Raw genomic sequence first — 12,752 nt, 5'->3', positions numbered from 1 at the left:
AGATGGCACCTGGCACAAAACAATAAAAAAAAGAAAATGCTAGCTTTCTGTTTTGCCCTCCTGAAAGACAAGTTCAGGATCCTGTAGCAAGGGATCTTAGTCCTTCCTGCCTGCCCGCCTAATGGGACACAGAGGAAGTTTGAGAGCCCCTAAATCAGGCACGTCTCAAAACCACCAAATGACCAAAGTTTGAACAAATCTTACATGCGAGTTTGGGCCTGGGTTGCTATCATGTAGGTTCTTCTGTTCTTGTTATTTCACGAAATAATGAGACTCTCCTACTGCGACGAATGGCTCCAAGCCTCCAGCAGAGGCTTTCAGATCCTGTCGTCTGGGCGCCTGGGGCGGAGCCTGGAGAGCGGGGGCGTGGCAGCCACGGCGGAGGGGCGGGACTTTTGCGTCAGCCCGCAGTCCCACCCCCAGCGGAAGTAGTGCTGGGCCCGCCCCTCCTGGAGGAGGCTGGTTCCCCGGTCCCCGCCGGGGCGGTAGTTGTCCGACATAATTCGGTTCCCAGAGCTGGTTGGGCCAAACCCCAGCACCCAATCCATAGAGAAGGCCCTAGGGTCTGCGCATCTCGTTGATCTCCCGCCCTCCTTCCCCTTTCTCGATTATCCGTGCGGCGGCCGGCGCCACTGGGGACCGCACAGGTAAAGTCTCAGCAAGTAAGGGCGCAGGTGAGGGCGCCTGGGCAAGGCAGCCCTGCGGCGGACGGCACGTGCCCCGGCTTTTTTACCGAGCGACTGTTTTGACAGGATCGGGGAGGGCTGGTGAGGACCCTGGAAGCCCTGTGAATCACCTTAAAGAAAGTAGGGGCGGGGCTGGACCTGGGGACCGGGTCATTTGTGTCCCCGCGTCTGGCGCAGTCTCGGTTATGCCAGGGAGGTGGCGAGCTGGTTGGATGCGGGTATCAGATCTGGGCCGAGACACCCGAGCCTTGTCCCCCACCCACTTCACTGGCACGTGGTGACTGGGTTCTGACAGCCGCCCCGTCCGGATGCGCACAATTCCAGGGTTTGCAGAATGAAAATCAATAAAAAATCGATGCAGTGGCAAAGAACACAAAACACATTGGGTTGTTATTGCGTTTGTTAAATTCTTTTTTATTATTATTCGTACTTTTTTCTTAGAAAAAAAATTGGGGTCAGCTAGGATTCGGCCTTGGAGAGAGAGACAAAATATCTCCTATAGGAGACCTAGGCGAGTCTTCGTTCCGACATCGCGCAAACTTCCCCGGCGGCCAGCGCCGTCCGGCGGAAAGAGAAGCCCCTTGGGCGCGCTCGGCTTCCAGACACGGCTTTTCGCCGGAGCCAAACCATTTGCCTTTTGGGGAGATGCCCCCCCCTCCACCTACATTTCCCCGGTTCACCACCCACCCCCGCGCCCCAGAGGCCTCGCCTCCTCCCCTCCCCCGCGCTCTCCCCGGCGCTTTAAATAATGATATTTGCATGCAGGGAGCGATTCATAAATATGTCAGGGCCGGTGAAATATAGGCAACATTTCAAACTTTCTATTTAAAAAACATGAATTATGGCCGCGGAAAATGTGTTCCCATTTAAAGGCGATACGAAGTATTTGGTGTCTCGTCCCCGGGCCCATCCATCACGCAGACAATAAAGAGAGTTTTTCGCCCTGACACCCGCGATTTATGGGCGCCCTTCTCTGCCCTCATCACTCACCCGCCGCGGCTGGCCCAGCGACAGGCCCCGCGGAGAGACCGGCAGTCGCCCCCGCGCGAATCCGTGCGCGCACTTCCCCCCAAATCCGCAGCTCCAGGGGAAGGCGCCCACAGAGTTAGGGATCGGCGTTGAGACTGAACAGCCAAGTGGTAGTGAGAACCCACTCGTCCACCTCCGAGCAAGCCTTCCGCGGGCCGCGGGCCGGCCTTGAGGGCCATCTCTGTATCCCGACCTCGAATTAGATTAGATCGCCACCAAGAGCTGGGAAGTTTTCGGCTCAGGCCGCGGGAGGTTATTTAATCGCTAGGTCGGGATGATAATAGAGAATTAATTGAGCCAGGAGGCTCTGGCTGATTCCTTATCATTCATCCCCAAGGAAGGCTAGCTGGTCCCAAATTTTATGAAGCCCGACAGAGTGGACGCTTCAGGGCCTGGCTTTCTACAACTGTTAGAAAGCTGGTCCCTCCTCTAGCCAGTAGTGGGATGCGTACAAACCCAGGCTGCATGTGTTCGCAGCAGTTAGGAAATAGCTTACCCACAGAGACCAAAGAGTTGCGGAGAAAGAAGGAAAAGGAAGGTACTTTCCTAGTGTTTTCTTCAGGCCAGGCCAGGCCACCAAAGCCCTTCTGGTCCCCCATGATCTGTCCTCCCAGATTTTGGTGACTACCAAATCTCAGTTGCATACTTCTGTCTAAGAAAGTTTAGGTTATGTCTGTTGCAAAATTTGCTTTCAGTTTTCGCTGAGGGCAGATTCGGGCCGGCAATTTCAGCAAGAAGGCAACAGAAAGGGGGAGCTGCTAGACTCCACAGGGCAGCAAGAAGCTGGTCCACTTGGGATGCCGCTTGTCTAGCCCATCTTCAGGTTGGACCCACCACCACCCAGGAACAGAGGCCATCTCGCGAGACACACACACACACACACACACACGGACGGATGCGTCTGAAGTATATTCCAGCCAGGAGCCATTTCCTGCTAGGTGCAGGAGAGTTGGATTTATTCGGATAAATGCCGCGCAAACGACAGCCAGAGAAATCCTGCCTATTCTAAAAATGACAAGGTTGGATTTATTATATCGAGATTCGTGTGTAAATGCAAGGAAGACAAATTATACAAACAGCTCAGTTGTCCAGTATATCCCACCCAACGCTTCTGGCTTTAAGGGCATGTGACAACACATCTGAATATTTAGATCTGTACAAGGATATTAAACATTTTTAATTTCTAGACGCATATGCATGCAATTAAGTTGGAAATTTTCTAGTGTTTTTTACAACCCCTACTTAGTTCTCGTGCTGGGCCCAACATAAAAACCTATGTTCAAACAACCACGCAATGGTTATTTCTTATAGCTGGAGTTGAGGAGTGCAGTATCTACCTCTCTTTAATTATCTTCATCTTGACACTGGTGAAAAAAGACATTTAAGAAAAGCAAGCAGGCAGATAGCATCAATACAATATTTGTGGGTTTGGAAATAAATACTCTTACAAGATCAGAATATAAGGAAATAGAGAAGTTGTTGTGGGGAAGTCTGTGAGGAGGGGGCACCTGTTCGGAAGCTCAAAGCACCAAGCAGGCTGAGGTGTACTCTACACGGAATAGGGTATTGTAGGAACCTGGGGTCACTGCAGCAAGGTGAGGCCTGAATACTCAACGCAGTAGCCAATACCTTGGGGGTTTTCTCAGATCCTTGCCCTGAGACAGAGCGGAGAAGCACTGAACCTGGCGGTTAAGGTGGCAGGACCTGGGGTCCCATGAGCACTCCTTTCCTCCCAGACACATTACTCCTCAATCCTGGCTGCATTTGGCCTTGGGCCTATGGATTTGAAAGAAGAGCTCAGGAAAGGGCAGGTCTCGCTTGATTTCCAACACTTGCCAAAGCACCAAGCTGGAGGCCACCGAGAAGAAGCCATGATTTCTGCTCTAATCTAGAAGCCAGACCCCACCCAGCTGTCAGGGCACCAAATAAAGCCATGGAAGTCGTTGTCTGGATATATTTACCTATGAACTATTAGGCACCCCTTCACATACTAACTGCTGGAATCCCAGTGCCTTTTGGGTCTCCTCCATATATTTGCAAAGCCCAGGCAACACCAATGATGAGGCTGGCAACACTGGAACTGTTAAATTCCAAGACCAAATATTAATTCCAGAACAGGGCACTTTCCACTATCCACTCATCTAACTGACTTGACTTCCATCTCCTCCTGCCGAAGACTTTAACCCTTACACTGGCACAGTGCTTGTAAGCACCCTGCTTGGGGGGTAGAAGTTAAAGAACATTGGGTCATTAAATCCTGGGACTTGCATTCCTCACTCCTGAGGCTAGCCTGGGCCGGTAGCAATAATAAGCCATACTCAGAGAATGCCCAGCTGCTAACAGTGTGTCTCCACATGAAGTGGTTCAGATGGTTATACCAAGAGGAGGAAGAGAAAATAGGAAAATATTTCAAACAAGTAGGAAAAGGAAGGGGAAATGAAAACAGGGTTACATAATCCAGAAAGACTCTGCAGTGGAAATAAAATGGAGAAAGGGTGAAGATGAGAAATGGAGAATTAGGAGAGGGGAGCCAACAAGAACATAGGCTATAGGGAGGCCCTAGCAACAAGGCAGGCCTTGGGTTCTGCAAGGCCCTGAGAAACCAACCATGAAGCCAAGGCCCTCAAGGGACTGTCCTCAATTCTGGGCCCCATTTCCCAGTAAGTAGTGTGGGCCTGGGTGCAGCGGCCTCAGCATGCTCTTTCTCTCACTCCTCCCCACGGACAACAAGGCGGATTAGGATGGGGGGGGGGGGGAGGCCCCAAGGGGCGCGCCAGTCCGGGACTGTTTGGGTGCTCTGGGCCAGGCTTTCCAGCTCGCCGGGCCTGACCTGTCAGGCGGATTATCTTCGAGGGAGATTAATAGGGGAGGCGGGCTGCAATAATAATCGTTTTGTTTGATGTGACAACTCTGATAGGCGTTGATTTACTTACAAACTGATAGGCTTTTAATTGAGCGCCTCCACCGAGCCCAAGATGAAAGGGAAGCGGCGGTGAAAGGCGGCCCGCCTGCCCTCCGGCCTCAATACTGATTAGCCATCTCGACAGTGAATAGTTCAAGGCATTTTCAAACTTTTTTTTCCTTAGCTCCCTCTCCCCTTTCCTTCTCCTGCCCCCTCCTCGAATGTCTGAGGTGCCCACTCCTTTTTTTTAAGAGAAAACAAATCATTTCCATTGTGTGCAAATAAAATCCGCAGGACATCCACACTAACCGCTGTTGGAGGTTGAAGGCATTAGGCCTAGCGCGGAGTAATTAATAACCCCCCCTCAGCCCCCGGAGCCCCTCGGCCTTGGGGAGATTTGGCTTCCCGCCTGAGGTGCGCAGGCTCGGACCGCTGTCGCCTCCCAAAAGCTGGGGGGTCCCCACGCGCAGGTCCCCAGGCGCCCCCGTGCGCTCGGACCTTCCGGGGATGGGTTTTGAGCGGACCGATCACTTGCGGCCCAGGACCTGCACCTAGTTAGCACAGCACAGACCCACGATTGTGCAGCCACTTCCAGGGGTGCAGGACTCACTCCCCGCTCCCCGAAGCTCTGGGCCCTTTGGGAGGGGGCTTCCCCTGAGCTGCCAGGCCTAAGGAGAAAGCTACTGCAATTAGGGAACCGGGAATAAACAGCTCTAAAAGACCTGACCGGAAGGTTGGAAAGGATGCCCAGAGCTTGCAGCACCTCCTCTCCCCGCGCGCCCCAGCTCTGGTCTCAACCCCAGCATTCAGTGACCAGGCCTATTCGAGAGACACGCGGCCCAAAGCCCAGCTCGCCAAGCTGGGAGCGCTGCAGCTGGTCCAAGTTGACACCTAGACCGCCCTGCGTTCTGTGACACAAGCAGACGCTAACATCCGAAGGATAAAAGCGGGTTCAAACCGCTGCCCCGCAGAGCCAATTTAAGGTTGCCATCCACGGAAACTGGCACCTGGGACTCACTCTCCAAAGATCACTCAGAAAAACTTTACAGCCTTACCTGTGATCTGGCCACGCGGTGTCTTACCGACTTACCTTCCTCCGTGTCGCAGAGAGACACGACAAACCCTCTTGAATGCAGGTGTATTCTTACACACACAAACAGCGGCCCCAAACACACACCAAACCAACTCACTCGCCCCTCTTTTCGGCTCTCCAAAATAGCTTTAATCAAATTACCATCTCATAAAGTTTACAAACCTAAAAGAGGGAGAGAATAAAATTAAAATGCAGAAAAATAATGCCTACGAGAAAATGCTAAAGCTCACCCCAGAAAGTACTTGGTACCCATGCGGAGTGGGGAGACAGAGAGACTAAAAGGAGGAGAGTGGGATGGTTAGAGGAAAGAGAGAGCTCTCGTAGGACGGGTCCCAAAGGGAACCCATATTCACACATCGCGGTTCAGCTTCCAGGTGCTGGTAGGAACCCGGCCTCCAAGGCCTGCCCCCCTCCCTGCACCCTAGAGCGGGCACAGACGGGCTCCGGGCTTCCAGCCTCACCATTTATCAAAAAGACTTGACAACAAAAGAAGAGCCGGGCGGAAAAGTGGGGGGAGGGGAGATCCAAAGTCTTCCAAGTCCTTCCAAGGAAGGGGTGTGTTCTCCGCTCACCCCCCTCTCCCCCTGCTAGTTTATACCAGCTCTGGTGGTGACCCGCAGTCCGCTTCCAGACGCTAGAAAGGCCCTGGGAAGTCACGCCGCGGCGCCCACGTAGGCGTGTACTGTGAGCACCCAGACCCCGGCACCCGGCCGCACGCCCTGCGCCTCCCTCCTCTCCCGACAGCCCCAGGGACCGTGCAAATCCAGCGGAACGCGGCCGCCCCGCTCCGCTTCCCGAGAAGAACCCGCGTTCCCACCGGCAGGCGCCCCTCCTTCGCTCGCCCCTTCCCTCTCCTCTCCCAGCGCAGCTCAGTCCTTTCAAGCTTGGCGGTTCGTGAACATCTGAGCGAGCAGCCTCAAGTCATCCAGACTCCTCGGGCTTCGGGTTTGGCGCTCCGAGGGTAGTGAAGGGCTAGAGAGGAGGAAAGAGTGAGTCTGAAACATGTTTCTCCCGCACACCCACCGTCAGGCCTCTACTCCGCAGCCTTTCAGCCCTACGATGGGGGTGAGGTGAGAAGAGAACATTAAAGAGAGTTATCCCCTCAATGACCACCAGGACCCAGTTTATGTTAGTGGTAGGGACCCTTAGAAAGAAGACTTGGGGGGGGGGGGGTGTCAGGGCACTAAAAAGGATGACATGCTCCTGACATCTGCACGCTGCTAGCCCTTAGGGGATTATTTTAGGAAGGTGGGAATTCTCCATTAGATAGACGTCGCTGCCGCCAGCACCACCACCTCCGGTCTTGGGTCCTCCGATGGCCCCAAACTATGAGGTCCCAGTCGACAAAGTCCCTAGTTTAGAAGGTGTAGCTGTCTCTCCAATACCAAGAAAGGAGGCGCGGATCCCCGGCCCGCGGCCCCTCGCAGCACCCCGGGCGCACCTGCGCACTTTACTCTCACAATTCCTTTCCCTGACACTGAGCGTCTCCCCCTCCCCGCCCCCCTCCGCCATTCTCTCTCCCTTTTTTTTTTTCTTGGTGCCCCTCTCCATCCCAGGAGGTTGCTCCTCAACCCCCCCCCTCCTCTGGTTCCTTCATATGTCTCTCCCCCCCCCTCTCTTTTCCCCTACAAGTCGCACCCGCCTTGTAATCAGCAACAAAAGCTGACATAAATCATGGGTGGATTGACAAGAGCTGACAAATAACTGATTGATTGCGGTCGAGGCACATTGACAACTGATGGAGGGGTGGAGATGCCCAAAGAACGAGGGGGAGAGGAAAAGAGAAGGTGGCTGGGGAGAGTAAGAATGGGAGGGGGGCGGGAGTGTGAAACAGAGGAAACATGTGACCCCCGCTTGAGCCCCAATCTGCGCATCCCGGGGCGTCACGTGGCTAGGAAGGGCGGAGAGCCCGGCACACGTCGCCGAGATGAGCCGCCACCCGCGGCCCTTCTAGCTTCTAGCTTCTGGTTTCTCCTCCGTGGAAATCTCAGGAAATCAAAGCGGGCGGGCAGGCTTCCCCCGAACACCCGCGCTCCACCTTTCCCCTAAAGCGCTGGTGGCCGCGCAGGGCGGGATCTCAATTACTAAAAAGAACATTTGATATGCGAGCGACCCTTGGGCAACCCCTGAAGTTGACAGCCCTGCTGTGTCCTCATTCCCACCCCTTCCTTCTGGACACCCCGGAAATCTGGCCCGAACACACACACCCCACCCCTTCCCCCTCTTCCTCTACCCCCCCCCCCGCCCCACCTCGCCGAAGGTTTCAGTTTTCAAGCTAGGAAAAGGAGTAAAAACGAGGAGGGGGAGGGAAAGAGGAAGGCGGGAGATGGCAAACGTAGAATAAATGTCCATCTTGTCCTCCGAGCGAAATCGAGGGGAGGGGACCCGTCAGGGTTGCGGGGGGCGGCGGCGAAGAGGGATCTAGCCCATTAAAACCAGCTCTGAGAGTCCTGGCGGCGGCGGCGGCGGCGGCGGCGGCGGCGGCGCGGGACGCGTCACATCCCCTTGACCCTCCAATCACCTCGGGCTCCCATTTGATTGGAAGGCGGCAAAGGCTTTAATCTCCCCCTCGGTGCAGCTGCTTTTGAAGTGAGTTTCCTCGCCAGAGCCCCGGCTGGACAGGCAGAGGCTCACATCGTAGAGCGCAGCGCCGGCTCGGGGCGGCCAGAGCGCAGCGCAGGGGCGCAGCCCCAGGCGGACACCGCGAGCCGCCGCCCGGCACCCCCGCAGTCCATCCGGCTCCTTCGGCCCGGCCACGGCTCCACTGCGGGCCATCCAGGATTACTCGCTTCTGGCTCCAGGCGCCAAGAAGGCGCGCTGGACACCCGTGGCCACCGCGCCAGCTCCTCCTCCTCCTCCTCCTCCTCCTCCTCCCGCTGCGGCTCCAACTCCCCGGGCGAGCGCGCAGCCCCGAGCCCGCCCCGCGCCTCCCGGAGCCCGCCCCCCGCTGCTCCCATGCGCGCGGGTGGGTCATGAGCACAGCGCCCTCGCTTTCTGCCCTAAGAAGCAGTAAGCACAGCGGCGGCGGCGGCGGCGGCGGCAGCGCAGACCCTGCCTGGACCAGCGCGATCTCTGGAAATAGCTCCGGTCCCGGCCCAGGCTCGTCCCCGGCCGGCAGCACCAAGCCTTTTGTGCACGCCGTGCCTCCCTCTGACCCTCTGCGCCAGGCCAACCGCCTGCCCATCAAAGTGCTGAAGATGCTGACGGCACGGACTGGCCACATTTTGCACCCCGAATACCTGCAACCCCTGCCTTCCACGCCCGTCAGTCCCATCGAGGTAAGGACTCTCTCCCAGAGTCGAGCGGGGACCACTTGGGCTGCCTCCTTAAGGGGTTTCTTTCTCTTGGGATCCGTGACGGGGCGGGGGTGCGGGGAGGAGATCGGAGTGATTCAGCTCCGGGATGGGGGTAGAGAATAATAGTGCTTCTGCACCTCAAAACTAGGGTGGAAAGGGGGATGGAAGGAGGTGGAACAGAGTGCAAATACTAGGGAGCAAGGCGGCCCCAACTAGTTTCTCGGTTTAGTATTAAAGCCCGTGCCCAACCCAAAGTCCTCCCCCATTTGGTCCCGCAGGCGAACCGGAGCCTGAAACACTGTTTCAAAGTCACAGTCCCCTGGCTCCTCGGGAGCTCCGGGGTGTACGCCGCCAGCCCCACAAGCCCCTGCTCTGAAGAATTAAGGGGTGTTTTCGGGGAGGGGGTACAGTTCTAGTTGTAGGAGCTGAAATTCAAAATATGTTCTTTTCTTCTTTCTTTTCCTTCCTTCCTTCCTTCCTTCTCTTCCCTTTCCTTCCTTCCTTCTCTTCCCTTTCTCTCTCTCTCTCTCTCTCTCTCTCTCTCTCTCTCTCTCTCTCTCTCTCTCTCTCTGTCTTCCTTCCTTCCTTCCTTTCTCTTCTGTAATCCAGTTAGCGATAAAAGAACATTAGGAAAGACCTGAAGAAGTGCCGAGTGGAGGTTCTTAACCCTTTGCCAAGGGCGGAAAATCTTTTAAGGGTGAGGGGCAGTGCCGAAGGGGTGCCGCCTAAGAATTGCGCCCGGAGTAGAGATGCGCTTCTGGGGTGTCGCGGAGGGACGGTAGAACCCCGGAAGCCAGGATACTAAAAGGTTTCTCCTCCCCCCCCCCTTTATTTTTTCTCTTTGTGACCCCCCTCCCTTGTCTGACTCCGCAGCTCGATGCCAAGAAGAGCCCGCTGGCGCTGCTGGCGCAGACATGCTCGCAGATAGGGAAGCCCGACCCCTCGCCCTCCTCCAAACTCTCCTCGGTCGCCTCCAACGGGGGCGGCGCGGGTGGTGCTGGCGGCGGTGCTGGGGGCGACAAGGACGCCAAGTCTGGTCCCCTGAAGCTGAGCGACATCGGCGTGGAGGACAAGTCGAGTTTTAAGCCGTACTCCAAACCTGGCTCGGATAAGAAGGAGCCGGGAGGCGGCGGTGGAGGTGGAGGCGGCGGGGGCGGCGGCGGGGGTGTTTCGGCCGAGAAGTCGGGATTCCGGGTACCGAGCGCCACCTGCCAGCCATTCACGCCCAGGACAGGCAGCCCCAGCTCTAGCGCCTCGGCCTGTTCTCCAGGAGGCATGCTGCCCTCGGCCGGGGGCGGCCCAGAGGGCAAGGACGACAAGAAAGACCCGGACGCGGGCGGTGGCGGCGGCAGCAAGGGCGCCGGGGGCGCCTCTGCCGAAGGGGGACCCACGGGGCTGGCGCATGGCCGGATTAGCTGCGGTGGCGGAATTAACGTGGACGTGAACCAGCACCCAGACGGGGGTCCAGGGGGCAAAGCTCTAGGCTCGGATTGTGGTGGATCCTCCGGCTCCAGCTCCGGTTCGGGCCCCAGTGCGCCCACCTCTTCCTCGGTGCTGGGTTCTGGGCTGGTGGCTCCTGTGTCTCCCTACAAGCCAGGCCAGACAGTGTTCCCTCTGCCTCCCGCGGGCATGACCTACCCTGGCAGCCTGGCCGGGGCCTACGCCGGCTACCCGCCCCAGTTCCTGCCACACGGCGTGGCGCTAGACCCCACCAAGCCCGGCAGCCTGGTAGGGGCGCAGCTGGCGGCGGCCGCAGCCGGCTCCCTGGGCTGCAGTAAGCCGGCCGGCTCGAGCCCCTTGGCCGGAGCGTCGCCGCCGTCGGTGATGACAGCCAGTTTGTGCCGGGACCCATACTGCCTCAGTTACCACTGCGCCAGTCACCTGGCGGGGGCGGCGGCCGCCAGCGCGTCTTGCGCCCACGATCCTGCCGCCGCGGCCGCCGCGCTCAAGTCCGGATACCCGCTGGTGTACCCCACGCACCCGCTGCACGGAGTGCACTCCTCTCTGACGGCAGCCGCCGCGGCGGGCGCCACCCCACCCTCGCTGGCCGGCCACCCCCTCTATCCCTACGGCTTCATGCTCCCCAACGACCCGCTCCCGCACATCTGCAACTGGGTGTCGGCCAACGGGCCATGCGACAAGCGCTTCGCCACGTCCGAAGAGCTGCTAAGCCACTTGCGGACCCATACGGCCTTCCCTGGAACAGACAAACTGCTCTCGGGCTACCCCAGCTCGTCATCTCTGGCTAGCGCGGCCGCCGCAGCCATGGCTTGCCACATGCACATCCCCACGTCCGGCGCCCCCGGCAGCCCGGGGACGCTGGCGCTACGCAGTCCTCACCATGCGCTGGGACTCAGCAGCCGCTACCACCCCTACTCCAAGAGCCCGCTCCCCACGCCCGGCGCCCCCGTGCCGGTGCCCGCCGCCACCGGACCCTACTACTCCCCCTACGCCCTCTACGGACAGAGACTGACCACCGCCTCGGCGCTGGGTTATCAGTGAGGGTGGTGGGGAGGGCTAGCCGGGGAGAGAAAGGAGCTGGGGGGGGGAGGGGAGGAGCCGAGGGAAGGGCGGGAGCCACGGCCAAGGCCGCGACCACCCTTGCGCGTGGGGAAGACACGGGCCACCGAAGGAAACAAGTATCTCCTCTATCTACCCCACAACAGTGATCGAGACCCGGTGGGAAATTTCCCTTTCCTCTCCTCTCACCTCCCCACCCAAACTTTATAAAAGTTGGAAAAAAATATCATTTGACTTTTTATAGAAAAAGAAGGAAAAAAATTAATTGAGAAAGTGTACATCTGAGAACTTCATTGGTGGACACTGGTAATTTATTTATGTTAGCTCCAAGCGGACCCGTGGTTCAAAAGTGCATTATTTAGTTTGAGCTCTGTAGGTTAAAAAGGAGGAGGGAAAAAGAAAAAAAAATTAAACTGGAGGGTGATAATGTGGAAAACAAACCCTCCCATCCCTTGTAGATTATAAATAAAAACAAAAAGCCGCCACAGAACTAGAGGTCTTCTCTTTAATGTTACTTTAAAATTGCTATGATTGTATCGTACGTTCTTATTTAATGTCTGACTGAAACACAAATTTACATGCATGTTTGTTACAAAAAATGAAAAAGATGAAACAAAACAAGTCACAATTTGTCAGCTCTGATTTCAAATTGCAATTATTTTTAAGGTGTATACCATCAAAAGAGAATGGGTATTTTTTTGTATGTATTCTGGAAGAAAACAACAAAAAAAGAGGAAAAACAATTCTATTCCAAAACCTCATTTGCCTTATTTTGTTCTTTAAAAGGAACACTTAACTATTTTTAATTTTTAAGTCCACCCGCCGAGAAGGGGGCAAGGTTTACGTCATGTACTAAAATAATAGACAATGTATCGCTTTAAAGATTAAAATTCCGTATATTTGATGTATTAAAAGGTTTTACTTCTTATTATCCTTTTTATTTATTTTTTATTTTTATTTTTTAAGTTAAAAACGAGCAGGGCTGTTGTGGCGGCTGTGGGTTCCGGGGCCTCACTGCTGCGCTTCTTTCCAGGACGGTGGCCGAATTCCCCTTGGCTTTGTTGTGATTTTCTGGAAGAGGCACCGGCTTCGGAGGATCCCGCCAAACCTCGGGGTTGGCGTTGGGGGGAAAAACATTTTCCAATAGGGAATTTCACACTTTGGGAAGACAGTGTCCTTCGCGGAGGCTCGTTTCGTTTTTATGTGGATCTCTCCCGCGCTGGTTT

The 12,752-nt window shown here is 56.1% G+C and overlaps 1 protein-coding gene across 1 annotated transcript; it reads left to right on the top strand.

The window, feature by feature from the left end:
• Positions 1-8,004: 8,004 nt before the first annotated feature.
• Znf503 (zinc finger protein 503) lies at positions 8,005-12,457 on the top strand. The gene is made up of 2 exons (XM_048339107.1): positions 8,005-8,988; positions 9,880-12,457. The coding sequence occupies exons 1-2, from the start codon at positions 8,683-8,685 to the stop codon at positions 11,506-11,508; spliced, it is 1,935 nt and encodes a 644-aa protein (XP_048195064.1). The 5' UTR covers positions 8,005-8,682; the 3' UTR covers positions 11,509-12,457.
• The last annotated feature ends 295 nt before the right edge of the window (positions 12,458-12,752 follow it).

This window comes from Perognathus longimembris, chromosome 2, assembly GCF_023159225.1.
Source record: "Perognathus longimembris pacificus isolate PPM17 chromosome 2, ASM2315922v1, whole genome shotgun sequence".
Lineage (NCBI taxonomy): Eukaryota > Metazoa > Chordata > Mammalia > Rodentia > Heteromyidae > Perognathus > Perognathus longimembris.
This window is presented reverse-complemented; position numbering and strand designations above follow the sequence as displayed.

Bases quoted from the DNA above. Each gene is read 5' to 3' on its own strand.
- Znf503 (XM_048339107.1), top strand. From the start codon at position 8,683: ATGAGCACAGCGCCCTCGCTTTCTGCCCTAAGAAGCAGTAAGCACAGC. The intron at 8,989-9,879 runs GTAAGGACTCTC...CTGACTCCGCAG, and splicing joins CGCCCGTCAGTCCCATCGAG to CTCGATGCCAAGAAGAGCCC.